The sequence below is a fragment of the Dermacentor variabilis genome, chromosome 3 (assembly GCF_050947875.1).
Source record: "Dermacentor variabilis isolate Ectoservices chromosome 3, ASM5094787v1, whole genome shotgun sequence".
NCBI lineage: Eukaryota > Metazoa > Arthropoda > Arachnida > Ixodida > Ixodidae > Dermacentor > Dermacentor variabilis.
In genome coordinates, this window is record NC_134570.1 from 62247500 (window position 1) to 62273061 (window position 25562).

Here is a 25562-nt window from a genome sequence, read left to right on the forward strand (position 1 = left end):
AGTGGTCCGAGAACCAACTGTGAAAGCACGCGTCGTACTTTTTCTTCAGTTCGTTGCACTCTTCTCCGACACTGTTCATCTCGAATCATAGCACTGATACGTCCTCAACACAGAAAACTAAGTTCCGAGATTACAAGGGTTGACTCATACCGCTACTTGATTTTCAAACAACGTTGTTTGCAACGGTATGGAGCCCATACCACGCCGCTGCCACGGCTATCATCTGGCTACCACAGCAACGCATCAAAGCCGTAGCCTCAGCCACCGGCAGCCCACATAGAAGTCAAAAGGCAGATCACGCCGAAGCCACGAAAACCCCGCTAGCCATCATCATCAAGCAAGCTACTCAATAAAGCGCGTGTTCCTGCGCCGACGCGCAAATAACCAAGCAGACGTAAAAAATCAACGGCAGCATAATTTGCCTGTTTTACGCCCAGAAGAATGTTACAGAGGCGAAACCGACATCTTAGTAATTGCTTACGGCCACAGTTATACAATTAAGACTGCGTTTCCTTTGTAAAAATGAGCGAGTGAAGCGCAGCAGCATGACGTGCACTATTTTTTACAGAGCGCAATGACGGCGTGCGCGAAAGTCGTGGTTTCGTCTGATCCCATATGCGCTGTTCTGCACATACTGTTTCTAATGTTATCGGCTTATCATGGGTTCCCGACTTTGTCTTTACATCACCACAAGAAATGTGAATGTTTACACAAACTGATTATGTTACCAGAATGCCATCACGAGTAGTGTGCAAGGACGGAACCGCGACTTGACTTGTGACAACCGTCATGGCTGACGAAGTTGGTTTAGAGGCTGAAGAGGATGCCCAGTCTCCTCCTCAAGGTCTGGATCTTGTCCATGTAAAACTGTGAAAGAACTAGACAGCGGTCGTAGGACGAAAAAGCCTCTCCGTTACACATTTTGCAGTTGGCTGCTGTGTGTTAGAAATGGCTGATTGTTTTTGCGAGTGCGATTGCATTTGGAATCAGCTGATGCAGCGGGAATCAATGGTTTAGGAGCGAAAGCGCGGTTCGCGCGTCTTGCACCGAGAGTTTGCGTCGTGCGCAAAAGTGCAGTGATTACGACGCGACAAGCTGAACTGTACGCTATTAGAGGTGATGTAAGCGCGAGATCGTAGCATCTGGCTGTCGCAATATATGTCGCACCTGATGCACTTCTAGCTGTCGTAATGCGCTACTTATACTGTCTGCCTAAACATTTGAATTCGACATCCTTATTCATAAAGCTGTTAACACGCCCTCTCTACGTGTGTCTCATATTTATACATTCATTCTCTTTCAAGGAGTTCCGACACCACATCGCCTCGGGAGGCCGTTGCAGAAAATTTTGGGAGATGCCGGCTTGTATTCCTATTGTGCCATCTGCGCCCTTTCGCTTCACGACCTTTTCCCGGATGAATGGGACCGGTAAATAGCGACATAATTTCGCAGGACTTGTCTTTCTAGTGCCCCACTAGAGGCTCAATGCAAGGTGAAATGTAGGAGAATCTTCCTTGTACCCACGTACCATATATACCATGCATATAAAAGACACATAACATATGCATTTCAGGTGAAGCATAATTAGGCCCCCCTAACCCGTCAAAAAACTCTACTAAATGAAAGGGTATTGAAAATGAAAACCTCGTTACGTAGCTAGGACACAAAAATATAAGCTGCACTGACTATTCTTTTGTAATTGTATGACAGCCCTTAATGTTTTTCCACTTTTTGTAACTTGCCACCCTAGCTATGTTAGTTGTACAACTTAAATTTCATTTTTTTTTACCTCAGCCTTCACAGGCATCAAACGCTTACCCCAATCTGTGACATTGCATTCTTCGTGTACTAAAAACTTTGGAAGGTGATCATGACAATTATCCTTACAACTTTTAATTTATTCAGCATGCACATTCAGAGGTGAAGTTTATTAATTTATTCAACATGCACATTCAGAGGTGAAGATTATTAGGCACGTCATTATGAGAGGAGTGCCCATAGTTGAAGTGGCAGCTGCAATAAGGCCGAAAAGAACATACATGCTTGAAACACAATGACAAATGATAATTGAGTGTTGATGAGGCAGCGTAAAGTTACAAAAATGCATTCACACGATAGGTCGGCATACTCATTCATGAGTGTACTGACTCATCCTCTCTCCAGACTCACTTCATGAAGGTGAGATGGAGCGTTAATGAGTGATGAAAGTTGTTACTGGACACGAGTATGGAACAAAAGTCAGTGATGGTTAGCTTGAGTGGGCGCGAGTATGAAACAGATGTCAGTAACGGTTAGGTTGTGTGCGCACGAGTATGAACATAAGTGACTGTCGGTGAGTGTGAGTGGATGTCAGAATGTATATGAGCTAGTGCTGGTGGGTGGGAGCTGACACGGATATGAGCTTGAGTGGGCGCCAGTAAGTGTAAATGGAAGCAAACATGAGCACAAGTGAGTGTTGGTAAACATGAGTAGGAACGTGAGTGAGTGCCGACCAGTGTGAATTTGCATGTGTGGGAGCCAGTACATAGCCTGGACCCTACAAAAATATTGGTGGGTGAGCGTGAGCGAGCGTCCGCTTATTCTGCCAACTTATGGTTCACACACCAACAGCCAGTGATAGGAGGTGCAACTAAAAACTAACAAAAAGTTCAATATTTTCACATGACTTTTTGAATGAGTGCTGGCTCATATTATCGAAGCTGTAGTTCTGCCGCATGTTCCTCACATATGAAAAGGATGATACTTGGCAAGTATGAAGGTTGGGAAACACTAGTACTGTATTCTAACTAAGGTGACTGTTCGGGCATGTTGGTAGGACATGAACGCAGCTTTTTGTGCACAAGACGAGGATTAAAAAGAGGCTGAGACACACTAGCGCAGACACATTGCACTTGTGTGTCTCAGCCTCTTCTTCCTCCTCGTCTTGTGTGCAAAAAGCTGCATTCATGTATTCTAACCTGATGCCAAAGTTGGTCTCTAACCTGTGCCACCTGTTGTTACCTGCATGTGTAATTAAAATTGCTCAAATCTATTTTGCTTTTTATGCAGTATAGTTCACTTCAGAGGCACAGAAGAGATCGTTAGTACCTGCCAATGGTTGCACGATTCTTTCCACAATTTGTCTTTCAGAGAATTTTGCGAAAAATGCCTTCTGCAGTTGATACAGCACCTTGGCCTGCCCTCACAGGTATGATTCTTGTGCCCGGCTTTTTGACAATGCCACACTTTCCTGTTCTGTGATCAGTGGTTTTCGAAAATTGTTTTGCTGGGATGTCTGACTTGTTCCTTTAAAAAACATGCGAGAAAAGTTTTTCACTTGTGGCCATGGTGTGGCAGACGTGGAAAGTCCTGAATGAGAATGTCCCGCTTGAAAGGCTGTTCCACGTCTGCCACCAGGGCCGTGGGTGGCGCTGGCTAACACTCCCTCGGGAAAACTTGGGCACGTGCACAAATACCCGAGAAAGCTGATGGGAGGACAGTTCCTGCTGTAGCTCAATGGTAGAGCATTGCACGGACAATGCTGAAGACTTAAATACCCACTCACTCTTGATTTCTTTTTCGTGATGAGACTGTGCTTGTAATAAATGTAGAATATAATCGAGGTATTCGCATATCAGATGTAACCTTGTCGTAACGAAGTTGACTGTGTTTTATAAATAAACCAGTTCGTTTCTTGGCGATTGCAGCCATCGGAAATGGAATCAGCATATAGTAGCCTGGTGCCGCGTGATCCTTTGTGAATGGCAAATGCTTCATGCAGGTGCAGTCTGTGATGCAGGCCTTGATGATGGGTGAAGGTGGTGAGGTTGAGCCCTTCATACACGTTCTCAAGGACGAACCGGGTCTGAATGGAAACTGTTTGCGGGTTGTTGAAGACCTCATCCTGTTTGCAGTTCAGGGAGGTGAGAAAAATGCCGCCGCTGAAGGAGCATTAAAGAGAAAAAACTATTTGCACTGTATTTTTAAAATTAACTCACTGAAAAAATGAAAGACAGGTGGCAACACCTGTTTTAAGTGCCCGCACCAGCTTGTCGTGACATCACACATTTTGATGGCGTCTGCTCAGGTCTAGTTAATTTGTCATTGAGCCAACTTGTCCAAAACTTGTCCTAACTTGTCTAAAGGAGCCAAAGACTGAACATTTTAAGTTTCAGAAACCTTAACTGAGCCACAATGGCCCGACTGCGAAAAAAATTCTTTGAAATCTGTGACGTAACATTGACGTACCTATGCCGGGGCTTCAGTATGAAAGTTTAAAAAAATGGAACTTTGTTCTTTATTGTCTCCTCTAATAATCAACCTCTTACAGTGAAATTTACAAAAATAGAGTTTCGCAAACATACTTCATGGCGAAATGGATTTAGGGTTTCGATTTTCTGTTAATTCGATTGGGAAATTTCTCCACTTCTAGCTTTTGGTTTGACGATAGGTTCTAAGCTTGATAACATGCTTTCTGACATAGTTATTATAGTTATTAAGACCATTGGCAGTATGGAAGCCCATGTGACTCCTGTGATCATTCAAGTATTTGTAACTTTATTCTGACCATGTGAAATCTCTGTGGGGGTCAGAGCAACCCTGCACTAGCAGTCGGAGTACTACGAAAAAAGTATACTCTCGAAATTGTTACCAAGTTGAGTCTGTGATGTGTGACTCACACATCCCCTGATATGTTGTTTTCTCGCATAGCTCTAGTCTCCTGTAATCCGACTTCGCCGCATGGCTTGGTGCCAGCGGCAGTCGGTCTGGTTGAAGAGCAGTACGAGAGATGGCCGAGTGTTGCTCTGCTAACGCCACCTAACGGCGGGCTTACTTGGACGCAAAAGGGAGGATGCTTTTCCTCTTTGGCTCGGGGTTGGCAATCGGCGCGGACGTTCTACGCGTGCGCTGATCCATGCTTCTGCGAGACCATCTCGTAAGGCCTACCCCGGAATGGACGAACACGATTGTTCAAACGCGCCACCATTCGTGTGACCGTACGTGCGAACGACCAGGCGTTGGTGTCCAGCATGGGGCGAACATATTCACTCGTTATCCGGTCGCGGTGAGTCGGACTTCCGCGATTTGTCGCACGCCCATCAGCATGTTTTGTGGATAGCAACTCGGCTAGCAGGCATTAGTCTATGAAAAGTGCAATAAATGCCCTTGTGATTGTTTGCACTACTGTGTTGTCATTCCTTGTCCAAAGAGCGCGGGTGAGGAAACCCACAAGTCCTGAATGTGGTATTGTGTGGCCCGTTACCACAACATTTTATTTGCCTACGCTGTGCTTCCTAAACAGAACAGCCAGTGCATACGAATTTACCTTGTTGAATTTTGTGTATTAGAACATTGTGCATCTGGGACTGTGGCAACTTTTTTCTCACCCAGCATTCTGAAAGTAGAATTTACAGACAAATTAATAATACAGATGGATAAATATCCTCTATTCTCTAGTTATTCTAATCAGTACTGTTTCCAACTAATGGAAAGAAGTGTGAGGTGGAAATGTGAAGGCATATGTCATTTCTCACTGTTTACTGAGGAGTGCTTCTAATCTACCAGAAATCTTTGTACTTTAATGCGACTCTAAGCAGAAACTACTGAATCACTTTAAACTGATAAGGAACCCTGCGAAACTCTGTCTTTATTAATTTCACAGTAAGAGGTACAAAAAGAAACAGGAAATGGCAGCTGTGCTGTAATTTTCAAAATTCCATGCCGAAATCCAAATGCTAGTGTTGCATTGTCGTTAAGTTACAGATTTGGAAGCATCTTCTCATATTTGTGCCATTGTGGTATCATAAAGGTTCTCGAAATCTGCTCATTTCACCCTCTGGCTCCTTGTTAATATGATGTAGTCCTTATTTACTGATGAAAAACTAACTAGGCTTAAGCAGACTCCGTCAAAATTCATGACATCACGGTAAGCTGGTGCACAAACGTCAAAGCGTCGTTGCCACTCGCGTTATGTTATTTTAACTTTACTCACTTATCGAGCTTTATCTCGCAGTAAGAGCGGCTATTTTTTCATATTGTAGTAGCTTAATTTACTAATACTACAGCTCAACATATTTTTCTCTTTAGTGTCCATTTGAACGGTAATTGCCTTACGTGCCAGCTGACAGTGCAAGTTACTGATCAGAAAAGCTCAAGTGAATAAGGTACAATACGAGGAGCACCTTGCTAATACCCTCAATTTCAGCAAACTGACGTGGTTTTGAAGCGTTGATACGCTTGACTTTGTCGCTACTTGTTTGCTGCACTGATGTACAATCAGACCCGCAATTTCATTTCATTGTTAATTGTGTGCACTGCAGGAATGCATAGATTTTTTTTTAAAGAGCAGTGCTCACCATAATACCCGTACGTAAGACAGCGATTGCTTTTCCCAGAGAAAGGTGACTCTGTCAAGTTACATGACTAAATGTTTCCTTGTGGCATGCAGGTGTGAAACCTTTAGCTTCTTTAGTACTTGCTGAGTTGGTTCATCAGGTCATGTCGTAGCTAACTCTCTGCTGTCTCTCAATTTCAAGAAAAATTTTTAGCTGTCTTTGACATGTCTTTTTCTTCTTCTTTCCCCTTCTGCTTACCTGCCACAAAAACAGGACTGGCTACAGGTGTGACAGGTTGCAGTAGCATGTATTTTTTATCAATATTACTATACTTGTGACATTGCATGTTTGTGCATGGGCTGTAGTGTGGCCTGTTTGTAACAAAAGATATGTTTCTTTTTAAGAAGTTAAAGGTGGGGCAGCTGGGAGTTGAGTGAACATCGCCTTGAAACACCCTTTCTTCAAACTGGGCGACATGCTGAAATTGGTGCGACGCTTTTCAAAGAACATATATATATGTATAAACAGGGTGTCCCAGCTAACGTTAGCCAGGCTCTTAAACATAAATATAGAATATGTGAGAACGCAACGAATGGTATCCTGTCAGCATTAACACACTACACCAGAAGGAGTTCTTTTGTAATTGAACTATCGACAATTAGATGAGATTAGTTGACGAACGTTTAATTTAAACTGAACATTTAGACTGAATAGGGGGTACAAATTTTGATAGAAAAGTAATAATTTTGTTCTAAAACATCTGATTCAATTGTTTTCACTGCGCTATGTCTTGCGTAATAATTTTTTCTGCATTATGAGAAAAATGTGCAAATTATGAAAACAGCTGCATGATTATGCACCCACACGCTGCAACACCAGCAGTTCCAGGCGTTACTCGGAAGGATTAGTTCTGCTCAGTGGGTATCTCGGCGGCCTTGTGAAAATGACGAGGCATCGCTATTGGTGTTGGCCACCGCGAACTGAGAGTTGCTTTTTTCGCGTGTAGTGTGACATCAGTGCCGTGGCATTGAGGAAAAGGACAAAGGCATTGAGCAGAGTTAATTCTACTGAGTAACGCTCGACTCCACTGGTGTCACGGCGCATGGATGTGCAATGATGCATCTATTTTCATATTTCGTGCGTTTTTTTATAACTCAGAAAAAATAATTACGGGAGACAGGGCACACTGAAAACAACTAAATCTGGTGCTTCAATACATGTTCATTACTTTTCTGTCAGAATTCACGCTCTCAATTCAGTAATTAAGACATTCATTAAGTAATGTAATCTAATTATCAATAGTTAACTTATGGTAACTCTTGGTGCGGTATGTCACTGCTGGCAAAATACCATCGGCTGCATCCTCGCCTATTCTACATTTTATATTTAAGAGGTTGGTGATGACATTAGCTGGGACACCCTGTGTACACAAATAAATTTGAACCAAGATGTAATGAGTGAAATGTTTACTTTCCCCATTCTCCCCTCAACAAGTCTAGCTTCAGCTGAGGAGGCACTAACAGCAATGCCCTGCCTATCGCCTTTCTCTTTCTTTCTTTCTTTCTTTCTTTCTTTCTTTCTTTCGTTTTTTTCTTTCTTTCTTTCTTTCTTTCTTTCTTTTGTTCCACAGTAACCCGTCGAGGCTGGTAACCTTTCGAGCCTGGTTCCACGGTAACACTTCTGACCGATAAGGAGCTACGACAGGACGGGCAGGATGCTTTAGCAATTGCTGCTTCCCCCTCTTCCTTGAAAATCTGGAAGGATGTGCATCCCTATGCCCAATAACTAATCTCTCTAAGCTGTAGCCATTCATTTAGTGATTGCCGATGTTGGCCTAAAGTGGAAAGAAAGTGTGGGTTTAGAAAGCAGCAGGACAGAGCAGGAAATCTGCTATGCAAGATAGTAGGTTTCCGTCTGCACGCCGCAGAATATTTGGCTCGCATTTTCATGTAGCACGGTCTACTGATCAGGGATGTTCTTTTTTGCCATGTTCGAAATGTGCTTCAGTTACCCTTCAAAGAACACGAGCGACCCCACATACAGTCAAAGTTGGCCAGGAAAACATAACGAACTCTGGAAGCTATAGAGAGACATGAGAACTTAAAGGCACAAATAGGTGTTGCTCCTTTGTATCCAGACTGTGCAGGCACATGCACAGTCACGCCTGGAAAACGGGAAAGAAAACTTAATTAAGTTAACTTTAGGCACTTCGAAAAACTATGACACTGTCGGAAATTCATTGAGTGAAATAGGCAATTTACAAAGTTCCGTATGTCGGCTTTTCCTTAAAGCATTGTTTCAGCCAAATGACCGTCTCCTGAAATACTGCATTTCTGCCACGAACATAGCACAGCCAGTGAGAAATGTCAAGTGTAGGAGGACACTGGCTAGCGTTTTAAAGCTTTGTTTCATTTCTTGTCCACCTCAAGTTCTAGTTCAGAGGATTTGGTGCTGTCATCGGTCAGCAAAAAGTGCCCCTTAGCTTCCCCAACTATTTTGGCCATGTGAATTTTGCTGAAGTACTGTTTGGGGGACCCTAGCAAATTCATGAAACTTTACAAAAGAATATGATGCAGAGAAAAGTGGAAGCAGAGGAAGAGCCAATTTGCCCTATGGCAGACATTGAACCCACAGCCTCAGCATGATGTGTGGAGTGTGATGTGTGTGGTTTGCTTGCTGTAATGTATGCAAGAGCATTGAAGTCTTATGTAGTTACTGAGTGCCATTGAAGTAGTTTTTCTTTTTTTTTTGCACTGCATCATCCGTTTTGCCTGAAGTACTTCCGAGCATGCGTGTCATTTCTTTTGCATTGATATTTCTGTGACTTATATTAATGACTCTTTTTGTAGGTATCTATGATGCTCGAACACGCGTGTTCATCTTTTACGTGGCCTGGAGGCTCAGGGTCTCCCGGTCACTCGTCGAGATGTACGAAGAGTCTGTTGTCGAAATGCTGTCCCAGGAAGTCCACGAACAGTCAGAGTGAGGCCTGGTCTTGTTACACTCCGGGGTGCCCCCTTTTGTTACAGCCCTTCAATGTTTTGATTCACACATTATCGCATGGTACTGCTGAACATATTAATACAGTGTAACCTCAATGTTACCAACGTGCATATAACAAATTGTCAGATATAACAAAATAAATCTCAAGTATTTCTTGCCAATATCCCAGCGTGTAACGAGTATATGCTTATAATGGATGTCAGATATAACAACTATATTTTTGTGTTGGGTGTGAATTCATTATAAGGAGGTTTCGCTGTAATGTCAATTGTCAAAAACTGAATTTTGTTTCTCGTATTGTGTATCCGTTATGAAAATAGGCATTAAATGTGTTAACTATGGGTTTACACAAGATGCCAGACAGTGCAAAAAATGTTTTGTCATTAAACTTCATGGAATTTCATGGAAACTTCATGGAAGCATGGAAATTAAAGCCTGGTATAATCACGTCCTTTCCTTATGCGCCAAATTTCATCAGAAATGTGAAGCGTTAATGCGGCATTTAATAGTTGCAAGTGTGATCATAAGTTTGCCATTAACTTCTTCCCATAGGTGGTGTCCCATTGGTGCAAGAAAAAAAATTTAACTTTGAGATGTGCAAGATTAGAAATTTGCTTTGCTGCATGTGATAAAATGTTTAGTCTAGCAATTTTGGTTTGGTTATTTAAGTGGAAGCTCTATACAAAGCATGACATACAATGCTTTGGTTTACTTACTAACATTGATTTACTTTAGGTTTATTGTTATATTTACGCCTGGTAACTCACCATGCAAATTTTCATTATAAGGAAGTTCAGTTTAGTGGCGATTAACCTCAGTGTACCACTAAATTTTTATTGCCATTGTGAAGGTTTGTGCCATGTTGGCATTTTACTGCAAACAGCGATGTTTTGTACACCAGCCTTGCTTTCTTTACCACATGTAAAGAAGTTATTTTCCCTGTGCTCATCATATTGTATCACACACACACAAAAAAAGTTGGAATCATGACTACAAGTAATTTGTATAAATACTTCCTTCCTGTAAAGTTGTATACCAAGCGAAAGCATTACACTTGCTTCTTAAGAACACTTCCATTTTATTTCTCAATGAACACAATAGTTATGAAACACGTATGACACGCTGTGCTCAGAGTACCTAAATAGACATGTTCAAATGAATTATGGCGTACAGTTAAAAAATACAATACCAAAAATACTGAAAATTTACTGTAACAACTTAGTCAATGTTGCGTTCTTCAAGGAGAACCAGGTCAAGAAAACCTATGCGTATAACTTGGCCCCTTACTGTGTATAATTACACTGACACATGCACTACTTAACACAACTGGGTAACTCTATCTTTCTTGCTTTGTTGATCATGCACTTGTTCACATGTTATTTGTTCTTGCTTTTTTTTGTGTGTTTTTGTGATGTAATTTTATGTGAAACCACGTGTGCCGTCTGTACTGCCGATCTTGTAATTGGGGATGGAAACCACATCAAGCCCTCAAAATGATGTTTTTTTTTTTTCATTTTGTCATGTTTCTCAAGAACGTAAGCAAATTTATATTGTATTGCATTGTATTACGTTGCCCCTCACCGTACCATACCACTATGAACGAGGCACTTTTGAAGGAACACTGGAGGAAAACATTAATTTGAGCTACATTTAAAAATTAGGTTTCTGTAATAACAAATTTACCATTTGTAGCAAGAGCAGAGCTTTTCTAAATGAGGAAGTGATGAAAATAGAAAAATTGGAGTGGTGCCATTCATTTTCAGTTATGGTAAATGTCATGGGGCATCAGCAACGGCTGATTCACAGAGAGCGGCAGAGAGGGAGGTCACAGGGAGATTACGTCATCTCAGTGGTTTTACTGTGGACGATTCAAATTTAGGAGGCAGCAGTGGGACCTTTGGCGGCAATATTCCGCGCGACAAAGTCATCTGTTGGCATGCAGAAAATAGTGATAGACTTCTAGACGAATAGACTATTGATGTAACTCAGCTTAACGTTTTCCACTATTGTCCTTGTAAATGAGCAACACGGTGGAAGAGGTCAACCCAAACAGTCAGCTGTTTGCTCACTGTAACGTATAGTAGCTGAATGCTACATGGGTCTCTCCAAATATATATATATATTTTTTTTTGCTGGTTCCTTTGTATATCAGAGAGGAGCGGAAGGAAATTGCCAAACGTCAGCGCAACAAGAAGCTCAAGCGTTTCCTTATGATTGGTCTTGCCACTGTTGGAGGAGGTGCTGTCATTGGTCAGTATTGGTTACCTGCTGGTCTTCCTCTTGCAGCTTGTTCTTTCTTGGTATAGTACATGAGCGCATTTCTGCATGCTTAGCCACAGTTTTTCCTCATTCAGTTTACTTCATGATGTGAAGTTGTTGTACCATCAAAATTCAACAAGCAGGTTTTCTTCTTTCTGTATCGTGTGAAATTGACCCTGTGTTTGTGACTGTGTGTTTGAACATTGACGCTGTGCTTCTTTTATGGAGCAGTGTAACTGCATCCTCTGATAATTACACATTCCTTTTTGATATCTATATTGTTTTCATGTGTAACATAGGCGCACAACTTTGCACGTCCTGTTTGTAAGCAAGCAGCCCGTTGGAGTCTTGTGACGCGGCCTTTCTTTTAATGTTGAATTTGTTCAATAGGTGCATTTGGCTATCAGTGACGCATTTTGGCCTAATTTCGTTGCCGTGAGTCTGTCTTTCTTTTTTTAAATTTTTATTTAAAGTGGTGATTTTACCTTTTATGTCAACTCATTGCTGAAACTTTGTGAAAGACCTGGAGAGGACCACACTGGTGACTCCAGTCATTGTTGCTTATTGGCACAATCACACATACACATTGCATGAATGCAAGTTATGAGCAAATGGACTAGCATACTAAGAAAATAAATTAATGTAATGGGCGAGTGAAGAGCCATGTATCATGCTGCGGTATGTGGCAGTATGGTATGGGAACAGCATAGAAACTGGGCCAATGTAGTGTACTGTAATCTTACAGTGGTAACTTGTGTGGGCTTTTTTTTATTTTGGTTTCCGTCGGTGTCACCACTGGAATCCTAAATTCATTTGTGAGAAAATTACAAAGAAATGGCTGGGTCCAATGTGGGTGACTATTTGCGAGGCACACGAACTCTAGTGGCCGCACGAGGTGATCTGTGATGGCCGGCATGGAGATTATCAGGATAGCCAACCGCACGTCCACGTCTTAGCACGCCAAGTTTATTCTCATCTGCTGCAGGAAAAGGCAGCGATTGCGCTACCTTTTACAAAGCGGCTGTCATTAGCCGACTTGATGGATCACCTCCAAACCTCTGAAAAAAACAAAGGCTCCCATGCCTTACAGAAGGCAAAGAAGTTCTGAACACCGCCTATCTAATTTGTTACGGTATCAGTTGAGGCTTGCAACACTCAAGATGTTACTGTATTCAAGGACTGTCTGTACAGTGCTCACGGAATGAAACACGTCAATTTAGGGCTAACTAATGCGCCTACTTTGTTTCTCAGCGGCTGCAGTTCGTGTCATGTCGACATAATTTTGGTGCGTACACTTAGATCGGAGTCTGAGTAACCTTTGGTGACCAGATTCCTAGCGACATGGCATGGTAGCCTCGAGTTCTCTGCACATATACAGGTTTCTACCAAATGCTCGCTGTCGCATTTCATTCCGTGAGCACTGTACATACATCACAAGGGATAACTCATATGAATTTGGGTTTGTTTTTGACAAAGGCAGTCATGTCAATATGCCTGAGCTTTTTGTTGTATTCTTCAGCCATGCTGTCTGCATGCCTTGCACTCCTTGTAAATACAGAAATGACAGTCTTAAATATGATAATTCATGCCCTGCGTAAATATAAGTGACTACCATGCATACCCAGCAGGGCATGCGTGCTTGTTGCATGGCACAAGGGCATTTCGCCCCCATCGAAATGTGGTATGCATAGTTCTTCAAGCACAGTAGACTAGAACATTGAAAACCCGTCAATAAGCTACCGTGCCTTTCAAAATGCATGACTGAAAAAATACTTCAATACACAGCCCCACAGTCTTACACAACATTGCATATGGCCATTACATTAATAAAATTGATTGTTAGGCAATCGTGTTTGGTTTTTGAGTACCAGTGGAAAATTCACAGTGCATTTGTTTTGAGGAACGGTCAACTATATTAACATGCAGGCCATATGCGATGTGGCATACATTGTGTACCGAAACATTAGCATTAACCTTTTACAACGTTGTAACTGTATAGTTAATGTGAACCAGATTTTCGTCATCAATGTTGATGATTAGCCTTTTGCTTACTGATGCCACTCCAGAAGAAGTCTTCGGTGATGAAGTTCACCCTACAAACCATCATTGCTGGTGTCACAGGTTTGCAAATCCAAAGCTTCGTCACCCACTTCTTTTTAGATATGCGTCCGTCGTAAAGGAAAGAATGATAATTTCATCCTTTATTGCTCAATTGTTGCACTGATGCATGCAACATATCCTATTGCTTTAAATTTAATTTTTATGGCTTAGATGCAAGCTGTTGACACATCAGGAATACACCTGCGCACACGGAGCTGTACAAAGACACTATGTGGATAATCCTTGAAGCATATCTATCAGTGGCCACTTCATAGACTGTCTGTGTGCATTGCAAATAACTGTCACAGTAAATGAGTCCAGAGCCAGACAAATCGCTAAATTCTGCTGATTCTCTTTGCTTTTTCCTTTTTCTGTACAGTTGAACATCAATATGGTGAGCACAGACATAGGATTATTGGACGTAATGATATATGTAAAATGTTTCTCGCCGATATCAATGTGTAACGAATATAGTGTGCTTATATGGACATATGGGGGCAGAAACTTGGAGGCTGACAAAGAAGCTCGAAAACAAGTTAAGGACCGCGCGAAGAGTGATGGTACAAATAATGTTAGGCATAATGTTTAGAGACAGGAAGAAAGCGGTGTAAATCAGAGAGCAAACAGGGATAGCTGATATTCTGATTGACATTAAGGGAAAGAAATGGAGCTGGGCAGGGCATATAATGTATAGGTTAGATAACCGATAGACCAATAGGGTTACACAATGGGTGCCAAGAGAGGGGAAGCGCAGTTGAGGACAGCAGAAGACAAAGTGGGGCGATAAAATTAAGGAATTCGCAGGCGCTAGCTGGAATCGGTTTGCACAGGACAGGGGTAATTGGAGATTGCAGGGAGAGGCCTTTGTCCTGCAGTGGACGTAAGATAGGCTGCTGCTGCTGCTGATGATGATATGGATATTGGATATGAAGGTATTTTCATGTTGGATGGCAACTCTAATAGTAGTTTTAACAACACTCAACTGTATTAAATTTCATAGGTTGTACAGTCAACCCAAAATTTTATGAAACATGAAATCTGAGAGAAAGCTGAATATCTCCGTGATCACAACACAGCCTAGTATTCGCATTTAGCCTGTAGTACCAGTATATGCAAACAACATTGTGATGTTCAGTTTTACTGACTACTGTTACAGGCTGCCCAGAAATTGAACATTTTGTGAGATCCCATAGTTTGTAAACTTTTGTGGTTGACTGTACGTGCATTATTAGTGCTATTGTGTGATAATGTATATTTTTTTGTTATATTACTATTATTATTTGTTTTGGTGCAAGGGGGGGGCCCAAGAGAGCAGTGGCAAAGTTGCCACCAATTCATTGAACTTTCACGCATGCAGGCCTGACGGGAGGTCTAGCAGCACCACTGGTGGCTGCTGGTGCCGGGGCTATCATAGGGGGCGCTGGAGCAGCAGCCTTGGGTTCTGCCACTGGCATTGCAGTCATAGGTTCGCTCATCGGTATTGCTGGGGCCGGACTCACAGGTAAGGGAAAGCGAGATTCAGCCCCGCCGATCTCACATTGCAATGTTGTGCAATGCATAGGCTTGGGCTTGTACTGCTTGGTTTCAGCACTGATTGTACTGATCACCAACGATGCACAGTTATTGGATTGAGCAGCAGAAGTAGTACAGCTGGTTCCATCAATGACAGTAATGATCCTAAAAAAGGACAGCACTGTCGTATGTCTTGTGGCTTTTGAGATCATGTCATGCTCCATCATTAGGTGTGAGTAGTGTACAAGTGGGGAGTCCACTGTGGCGATGTGAAACTGCAGTAGTAGTGTAGATGATGTAGCTGTAAAATGAAGCTGTCAAACTGCCTGTGAATGCCTGCTTTTATGTGTGAGCAGTAGCAATTTGGAAGACTTGCTTGCTTAATGCATTTCGTCTAGTTGTAGCATGCTTTCTGTGTTAGATGCAGTAAGGAGGGGGTTTGAGCAAGCTCATCCCACTGCAACTATCTACTGCCAGTTGGTGAGAGAGAGAGAGCGCAGTTGGCGTGTCTGTGGCTTTGCTGATGCAGTCTTTGCTTTCACTGGAGCCACTTGATATGGTCATGTGTTGGGCACACCTCATAGAGATCTAAGTCAAAATGTCGACCTAGGCCCTGACAGTGCCGTGCAGAGAAATGGTTCTCCTTAACATGCATATCTCGTTGCCCATGTGCCCAGTGCAGTTTGTGTGAATTGCCCTGTATATCTGATGCATGAGGCTGGCAACTTCATATGTGCAGCAGCACAGTTCACTTATAACAATACCTTTATACCAAATTGACCATTCTTATCTTGCATACTTTTGTTCATCAACCACATTGTATATGTTTTACTACATCATAGGATGTGTGAGTATAGTAATGCAGTTATCTATGGAATCGATTTCCTAAGCCTTGGCAGACAAACAAGCTCAGAATGGAGTTCATCATGTGCCTTATCACACTGTACTATGAAGATAAACCATGTAAAATGATGCGAATATACATTTCAGGGTTTCCCAAGGCTTCTATTCCTCAGTGTTCTTGAAGGGCAGAAACTGCTTTACTGTGCAGGTTATCCTATTATAGCATCACAGTTAATGTGGTTTATTCCATTATCTATGGTAAAAGATGCACAAATAATACCCAAATTTAATTTAACTGCCCTCTGGTGTTCGCCAAGGGGCAATTTATGGGACCTGAGATCTTCAACATTTTCAAAGATCATTGAAGCATTTCCAGAACCGCGACACAGCAGCTTTGATTCAAATTAACAGCCTGCACTGTGTAGGCAAGCAACGTAGTGTTCTATACTTTCTTTTTTTTTCTTTATCTTTTTACTGGTTGAAAGTGCAAAGGGCGAGGGAATTCACTTTGTTCACCCAACTTTTCACACTGCTACCTTTTGACACTGATGGTACACTTTTGACAGTGTTTTGACCCTTACACTGTACAAACTTTAACACTGTTTCTTCTGGGACTGCTGACTTTATAGGCATTATTGGGTCTTGTGGTTGAGATATGCAATACCTTTATTGCCAGGATACAAGATGAAGAAGAGAGTCGGCGAAATCGAGGAGTTCGCCTTTGACTCACTGACTGAGGGCAAGGGACTACACATCACATTGGCCATATCGGGCTGGCTGTCTGACGAAGATCCAGGTAAGATTTGAACCTTGTTTTTCTTTTTCTTGTTTTCATTTCCAAATGAAATGAAAGGTCAAGAAGCTTTTTTCCATGCCTTTAAGTTTATGACTGCTAATACATTGATGCCTTGTGGCATGTGCACAACGCAATAACGACATGCAAATGAGCTGGTGAATGCAAGAATAAATACGAAGCACATGAAACAAAAACTCTCAACACAAAACTTGCAGCGTGAACTTATTAAACTATCGTGCTCAGTGTTGCCGTAGCTGCTGAGTCACTGTGCTAGGTAAATGGATGTTCACATGGGGCAGTGCTGGAAATTAGGGAGGGAATCATTTGGGTCGTTGTTTCCAGCTAATGTCCTCTCAATCCTGTCCATTAGATAATGTTGAGCAATTGGACTTGCAAAGGCTGAGCAGTTCAGCCTTTCTTGGCCATAGGGAACTTTTTTTTGTATGGCTTTTGAACAGTCTCTCTTCTCAAGGAGTTTCATGGGGCTGCCTTGACCACAAAAGCATGGTGTCATCGTCACGGGGCATGCTTCCTTTGCTGTGTCCCACAGGGAGGTGGCCCTCCCTCTTTTGTAACCATGGGATTTCTCCCTTGTAACAGCAGTGTCAGCAACACTGTCCGGAGTTATTTTCAACAATGGGTCCAAGGCAGTCACAACTGGCAACGCTAGTGCAGAGTTGTGCACGTGCTGGCCAGGCCACTGACCCTAGCGCAAGAAGAGAATAAAGATTGTGCAGAAGTCGTCGTCGATAAATGTCAACGTAAACGAATAGCCCAAACGAGCGAGTGACAGCCTCCTCCTCCTCCTCCTTGCCCTCTTCATAACTCAGCTGCCTGAGAGCATGTGCCCTTTCCTCTGGTGCCTTTCCACGACCTAGCAAGTGAGAGCCAGCCTCCCCTTTGCGCAAGAGCACGCTCCCTTTCCTGGCCTTCACGTTGCGAGCGAGCGATAGCTTCCTCTCCTTCCGCCATAACTTGGTTGCCCTTTCCTTTGGTGCCTTTCCTCGCCTTCCCGCAATAAACAAGCAAGCGACAGCCTCCCCTTCTCCTTCTCGCTCCTCGTCACAACTTGGTTGCCTGATAGCATGAGCCCTTTTCCTTGGTACCTTCTACTGCCTTCCCGTGACGAACGAGTGAGCAATAGCCTCCCCTCCTACTTGCTCCCGCCCCTACTCACAACTCGGTAGTCTGAGAGCATGCGACCTTTGCCCCGGCGCGTTTCCTCACCTTTCCTTGCCCAAGTCTGACCACTTATCAATAAGCACCAACCACCATTGACCAATCGAGAAAACTGTTCAAAGAGCCAAAGAAAGCTATTCGTTTGACAAGGCCAGTCACCTCTGGTTTCCCGCTGTTAACACACTGTTAACATACACATTGATGCTGTGTTGATGCTTACATCTACGTCTGGACATGGGGCAAACGGCCTCTTTTGCTAATGGCCTCCATGCTAGCCACGTTTCTATGTGGCCCAAATTCAGTGCATTGTGTTTTTGTGCACTTGATAAATGAACTCCAGGCAGTCCAATTTAATCGGAAGCCCCCTACTACAGTGTCTCTCATAGCTCGAGTACTGCTTCGGGATATCAAGCCTCGTAGTGATGCGGAGGCAGTAGTCCCAATAAAATGATGGCACATTTGATACTTTGCAGGTGCTCTGAAGAGGCCATGGCGCACACTGATGAACTCGCGAGAGCAGTATGTTCTGCGATACGAGTCCTCCTACTTGCTGGAGCTTGGTCATGCCATTGACTACCTGTTCAGTTTTGCCGTCTCCATGGCAGCGCAGGAAGCCCTCAAGTACACCATCCTCTCAGGTTGGTGCCTGCCTCGCTTGTGGCCAACTCCTCGTCGAAGTGTTTTACAGGGCATGTAAAAAGGGCCTGTAAGAAGAATGGTCCTTCAGGTCGCCCAAGACAAAAGTGCTCTACATTGCTTTCTGTATTTAGTTGCCACTAATGCTTGTTTGGGAGTCGCTTAAAAGTTAGCACGGTCATTAGGGTGCTGCTGTAGTGGAAACTGGAACCTACCTGTTGTGTGTTACAGCTTGCATGTGGCTCTTTACTAAAGGTTCTCAATCAGGTTTGTGTAATCATTTGCGACTGCATATCCCCATAAGCATCTTGTTTTCACTTTGTACCTTCCATCAATAACCTTCGCAGTGCTATCAGAATTAGTATGCTGCTGTAACTAAAACTAAAAATTACCTGTTGTGTGTTACAGCCTGCATGTGGCTTTTTACTAAAAGCTCTGAATCAGGTTTATGTAATCATTCATGACTGCATATCGCCACAAGCATTTTGTTTTTTGTACCTTCCATCATTAGCCTTCGCAATGCTATCAGAATTGTCAAGTCTCTTGTGGTATCAGATTCAGCTCACCTCACGAATGTTGTAGGCACATCCAGAAAGATGAGAGCTGTCTTACTGCAGTGTGTGTAAAAAGTCCTAATTGTTGTGATCACTGCTATTTCACCTGAAATGTTCAACATGACCTGTAACTAGGGGCTGTTAGCAAGCTCTTTTGTTCATTCTCAGGTGGTCATTATGCCTGTCATTCTTGCAGAATCTGAATTGCTTGCTTCACTTAGCAGGGCACAAGTTTTTCCAAATAAGTAGTCTTGGTCTCCAGGGGTCATTGTTGTCCTGTATATTCCTATCTGCATGCTGCCAACTCTGTGCGAAAGTATGCATGGCCTTACTGGCCAATGCATTCTAAAGCTCATTTCACATGCTTAACTAACTGCTGCAAGATTGAACTCCTACTGCTGATGTTTCACCTCGAAAGGTTAATCTCAAAGTGGTGCAGCAGATAATGTGTCTCTGTAAAGGATTCCTCAAATTTTGCACAGAACTTCACAAAAATGTGGATCTCCTTGAACACTTTGACTTGGCGTAGAATCAGTGTCTTTGCATGTTTAAATACAACAATTGATGGAGGGAGATTGAAGCAATTTCGTTCAGGTAGTACACAAGACTTGCTGCTGCTAGAAGTAATTTACAAGCTGCACCTTCATTCAGTTTTCAGTTGTTGTGCATTTGAAGAAGTTTGTGAATTTCCAAGTCATATATTGTACATAGAGGCTTCAACCTTGTGCTACATGTAGTTCTGATATTTCAGAATGTTGAAGCACAAAAGAACTCAGACGACACCATAGTGCGCCTTGTGTCTTCTCTGTTTTTTTCTCTGTGCAACAGTGAGCATAGATTTGAGATGTTTGATGCAGTGACTTTGAATTGTACGTAACAGGTCTGATCACAGCCATCACGTGGCCCGCCACCTTGGTCATGGTGGCTGGCGTCATTGACAACCCCTGGGGCGTTTGCAACAGGAGGTCTGCCGAAGTGGGCAGGCACCTGGCCGAGATCCTCTTGGCACGACAGCAGGTCGGTGCATCATCCTCTGTCTTGGGGTGTTCTTGTATCACTACTTGTTGCAAATGCCAGATTATCCACGAGTGAATAATTTAGAAATGTGTTGGGACCTAACATGGTGAGAAAAACCAATACAAGGCTGTTAGATGCAAGAAAATAATCTGACAAATGCAATGCCGTCCCCGCAAGTCTGTGTACACAGTTTGTTGTGTTTTCCTGTCTACTTTACACGCCTCATTGTACATTGCATCATTTCTTCAAGGATTGTGAGGTGCTAGCAGCCTGTTTCACTGGAGCCAACGTTGGTGATGCACGGACTTTTCTGCACATCATTCATAATTTTTTGCCTGTCACACATTAAATATTGCACATCAGGTAGTTCAGTCTAGCATTTGAGGAACCGGTGGGGTACACAAAGCAGAACTGGTTGGTGGAGGATAGCTACATGAACATACGTAGCTTAAGAAAATTGAAAAAAAAAAAAATTTTTCTGCTTCTATAAACGAAAAAACCCATTTATCTGTTTTAGCACTATTGGAGGAAATTTCGACAGGGTAGCAATGATCATGACATCGATTTACCTCTTCAGTAAGTGCCATGATTGTTACATGTATAATTCACCTGGTTCTGCCCTTTTTTTCTCTCTTCATAGGGCAAGCGTCCTGTTACTCTAATCGGCTTCAGCCTTGGTGCTCGTGTCATCTTCTACTGCCTCAAGGAAATGGCCAAGCGGAAAGGTGAAGAACATGGTTGAAATGTTGGTCGAAGTGTGTCGCTAACATATAATTAAGTTGTGGCTTGAGTCTCATGCGCAGTAACGTTTTGCTACACGGATCTCCACTCAAGCCAACCCAACCGCCTGTGCAACAGTCCTGTGCTGAGCTCTTCTAAATTAGCGCACTCTTTGCAAAAGGCAGCTACTACACCCATCACTGTGAAATTCTTGCTGACATTCGGGGTGATTGTTGGAAGTCTCTTCATAAAAAGTAAACTTGGAGTGCCATATGACAGAAAATCGTACTTCTTTTCTAGCAAGAGGTTGGCTTTGTCACAAAACTCAGTTGTGTGGTAGCTGAGTCATTTTGAAGGGCTAAATTGGGTTTAAAAAAAAAAAAAATAAAGAAGAGGCACAGAATTTTCATATCAGGTTTGGATTAGAATTCGTAATATAACATAGGTGATCAACTTGTAGTGGCTTATGACAAAATAAGGTTTGCTCTGACTTGTAAAGTCCACACTCTTCACTCTTGTGAGCAAAAGTTGACTTTACCTCAAGACTTAATTACACGGTTGCTGAGTTTGTCTACTCTGAAGCCAAATTTGGATATGAAAAAAAAGAATGTGTTAAATTTAGGTCATGGTTTTGAGTATAACTTGAGGTGCTTCCTGGTGCTGTCAGTTTCTTCAAAAATGATGTATTTAAAGCTTCTACACAAAGCAGTACAGGATGTTGACACCATAGCCATTGGCCATGGCGTGCTAAATATGCAAGGTCTTATTATATTGCCAAAGCTAAGCAGCATCATTCATTGTCGGTGCTTGAGAACGAGACTGGGAGTGAAGGAAGCACGAATGTACTGGAGGAGATTGCAACCTTTATTAACTCTTTCAGTAAAAAAAAATTATATGTATAAACTGTGCATAGTACCTATAGGAACCTTTAACCATTCATTTGTGGTTGTTATCTTTCCTGTGATGATTGCTCACTTGCCACAGTAAAGGGCCTTAGCTTGTTTGTGAGAAGAAGCTCACAATTCCCAAGATCCTGGAATACAAAAGAAAAACAAAAGGAAAGATCTCATCAGCAACGGTACACAATCAAAGCAACTAGTAATTGAACTTCTGTATCACTGTTACGCTGGGAAGCTTAAGTGGAGTCCCCTAAGCTGTTCAGCGCTGGTGTAATATATAAGGATTGCTTTTGCTTGATTTTATTCCTTCTGGCTCCCGGTGATAGCTTGGGTGATGTTCCACTCAGACCGCTGACAAAGTGTGAAAAGAAAAATAATTGGAATAGAATCATTACATTATTCCAGCCCAGCTTACTGGTGATTTTCGCCTAGATCATTGCCAGTGAGGTCCATTGCAGTCGTTAAATGCCACCGTCTTCCCTTTGAGTTCGGTAAAATGGCGTGCATGATTCTGCTTGTGTGTAAATTGATCTGAAGTTTGCTGTTCTGTTCTTTTGTGGTTTAGCTCGGTTCTCTTGAGGTTCTTCTGCACTTGTTTCCCAGGGTGCGAGGGAATCATTGAGGATGCAATTCTCCTCGGAGCCCCCGTTCCGGCGCATAAAGAAGAATGGAAACCAATGGCCCGAGTAGTTGGGGGAAGGATAGTTAACGGCTACTGCAGGTGAGCATGCATTTTAACATTGTTTCACATGCACTGCATGATTCGGGTAGCCTATATACCGCAATGAATTTTGCCGTACTACACATACTGAAATTGAACTGCCAGATGCTTGAACTTCCATGTGAACCACAACATGGGAAAGTGTGCATGGGATGTTAACACCTTAGCCATTGTTTGTGTCCTGCTAAGTATGCCAGCTCTCGGTAGATTGACGAAGCTAAGCAGCATCTGTCTTGGTCGGTCTCTGAGAGGGGGACCACTTTGAAACAGTGAGCACAGTGAAACAGTGAGCTGTCTCTGGTAGGTTCAGGTGTCTGCTTTGAGCAAGCGAGACAGTGTGTTTCAGTACCTTCAATGCCCGAAAGTGTTACAGGAGAGCATAACAGTTAAAGTGTCCTTCGCCAGTCCTCAAGCTGTGCCATGTCCACAGCAAGGTGAGGCTGAAGAACACCCCCAACCCTTATTGAGCATTTTCATTTTCTTTACGTATTTATTTCATGTTTATTGTATCTTCTTTTTTGCTAAAGCTCCTTTTACTTTTGCCAGAGATATTGCTATCTATTGCAGATCTGTTACCTTCTGAAAAAATAACCTATGAATCTAAATTTCCTCTGTGTTGTCATGTTTCCACTAGAGTTAGTAAATGTTCATTCTATTCTCGTGTTCATAGTTCCGTCGTCACGGACTTAAGCTCTCACGGGGACAGACGCGCGTAAAAATGAAAACGTGTACATGCTATGAATATTATAAAGTGCCTCCTTTTCCTCTTAGGGGAGACTGGCTGCTCAAGTTTCTTCACCGAACGTCGTCAGCAACCCTGAAGATAGCTGGTCTACAAGCAATCCGGTGGAATGATAGACGAATGTTCAACATTGACTTGAGTGACGTGGTCAGTATTTCTAGAGGAAGCCACCTATGTCACCATTAGCTCTTTAAAGGGGTCTCAAGACGCTTCTTTAAGTAATAATAGAATGGCCTCAATCATCCCATCCCAGGAATCTCACGCCGCAAAAATTTTTTGAATCCCTTTAGCGATGAGTGTAGTTACTGCTCCGATACCCTGCTTCCTCTCTCTTTTCATCTCTGCTGGAGCGCTGGAAGTTTCACAGTGGAGACGAAAAGCAATGCCCCTGGGCAAAGATTGAATGCCACAGCACCAAAAGAGCTTGTCGCAACACCCCGTGGCTGCCGCGGTAGACTACGCCAGGCACCAAGGCTACACCAGCTCTGAGGCTACACATAGTGGACGTAGCTGCTGGCAGTGCAAACATTAAATTATTTATTCTGTCTTTTCGAGATTGCAGACATATATATATTTTTCATTGATATAATTCAAAATTGGCAATTATGTATTACTGAGAATGTTCTCGTGATCACTAAATGAGCCAATAGCATTGGTCAACCAACTGCTTTTGATCAGCTTTCAATTACGATATTGCGCATGCGAGAACTAGAGTCTGTTTCACAGCTTTTGACACGAGATCGTAAGTTTCCTGCTGCACGCAGTGCAATGATATTTGGCTCACATGTTCCCAGGAGCCTCGTTAGCAAATCAGCAATATTTTCTTACTATGTTCAAAGAGTGTTTCAGGGTCCCTTTATGGATAGTAAAGGAATGAAAAAAGAAAAACTTGCAGAAAAAGACTGAACCTTTTTTTTTTCCATATGCAAATGGTTCTGTTGAGCATAGAGGAAGACTAAGCAAAAAGCTTGTGTCAAAAAAGCAAAGCTTCTCAGATTTATTTATTTATTTTTGCTTTATCAAGTATACACATGGGTATCACAGCAAGCTTTGGTTTTTCTTATTTACACGTTTTGACAAAAGCACGCTGTATCGCCAAGTTGTTCTCACTCAAAGAACTCGAGCTCTCCGAATCACCACGCTTTGTTTTCAACATGTCTCGAAGCATTTCTCATCTTACAAAGGACATCATTTTGAAATAAGCAGCTGGCAACACAACAACAAAATAAGGTCTATAATCACAACTTCACTCCTCATCAGGCTCCTTGCACCAACTGGTGTTGTTTAGAGCAAACACAGAGCTACGGATGAGCTCAAGTTGTCTTGAGGGCTGCAGAGTGCCGGACAGGTTTGATCCTCGTTTGTCTTTTATGAAGATATGCGCTTGATGAGCTCGGCTCGTCTTTTGTACGGAAAACATTAACTGCTTCTTTCACGGTTTAGACTCCCAGCACCTGCGCTGTCCTCTATGTGTGGTTTGCATCGCGCACTATGCTCATGCTACTTGTCTACTGAAAGGATTAGTGTCAGAACTTCACTACCTAAGGACTGGCATTTAGGAGCAAGCTATAGCTCAGGGCCGACTCCAATTTCCCTATTTTAATGCATGTGACATGCAGAAATACTTTTACGAGGTGACTTGTTTGAATTAAATTTGTTGCAGTTGAGAGGCAAAAGTTAAATACTGGTGACTCTAGGAAGCAGAATTTTGATTTAGAGCCTGGAATTTTGAAGAGAAACTCCAGAAAATCGGTATGGTTAAGAAATATTGAAGCACTAACTTTACAAATCTGCACCAAAGACAGATATCACAGTTCTGTAAACTGCACCTGTTATAGCGTCTGAAGCGGACAAATGTGACATCTGAATTTACAGCTTAAGTAAAATTGTTAAAGTGCTTATGAGGGCTTTGCAAAGTTTTTGTGTGAGCCCTCGTAGCGGTGTATGTTGCATCAAGTTTGTCCAGTTTAGACGTATTATTAGGTGCAGTTTATTGAATTATGATACCGTTTCTTATGGGGGAGTTAGAGTTATAACCTTGTTCTGGAGCTTTCTGAAATTTTACAAATTCAATGACTATTTCTCTAAAAGCTGGTGGTCTTAAATTAAAAATACATTTCCTAGAGTCACTAGATTTTCACTCCGTCTCTTAGATGCAACAAACCTCATCAAAATCGGTGCAGCACGTAGTTGCCAAGAAAAACAATTTCCTTATTCCCACGTATTTACCATACTTGCTTGATTCTAATGTGCCCCCAAATCTAACA

At 42.5% G+C, this 25562-nt stretch overlaps 2 protein-coding genes across 3 annotated transcripts in view; one reads left to right on the forward strand and one right to left on the reverse strand.

The window, feature by feature from the left end:
* Nucleotides 1-372: 372 nt before the first annotated feature.
* Nucleotides 373-25562, forward strand: part of LOC142575745 (transmembrane and coiled-coil domain-containing protein 4-like) — a 34927-nt gene continuing 9737 nt past the window's right edge. The window contains exons 1-14 of one of the 2 annotated variants that reach the window (XM_075685355.1): nt 373-844; nt 1305-1428; nt 3130-3187; nt 3761-3902; nt 6588-6608; nt 9164-9296; nt 11470-11567; nt 15034-15177; nt 16708-16827; nt 18480-18644; nt 20077-20213; nt 20854-20938; nt 22436-22553; nt 23325-23442. In XM_075685355.1, the coding sequence (XP_075541470.1) occupies nt 790-844; nt 1305-1428; nt 3130-3187; nt 3761-3902; nt 6588-6608; nt 9164-9296; nt 11470-11567; nt 15034-15177; nt 16708-16827; nt 18480-18644; nt 20077-20213; nt 20854-20938; nt 22436-22553; nt 23325-23442 (1518 nt within the window). In that variant the 5' untranslated portion in view covers nt 373-789. The remainder of the gene's footprint in view (nt 845-1304; nt 1429-3129; nt 3188-3760; nt 3903-6587; nt 6609-9163; nt 9297-11469; nt 11568-15033; nt 15178-16707; nt 16828-18479; nt 18645-20076; nt 20214-20853; nt 20939-22435; nt 22554-23324; nt 23443-25562) is intronic. The other variant, XM_075685356.1, reaches the window with a different exon arrangement.
* LOC142575746 (thialysine N-epsilon-acetyltransferase-like) overlaps nt 21834-25562 on the reverse strand; it is a 39871-nt gene continuing 36142 nt past the window's right edge. Inside the window, exon 2 of the mRNA XM_075685357.1 lies at nt 21834-21966. The gene's annotated coding sequence lies outside the window, so the exon portion shown is untranslated. The remainder of the gene's footprint in view (nt 21967-25562) is intronic.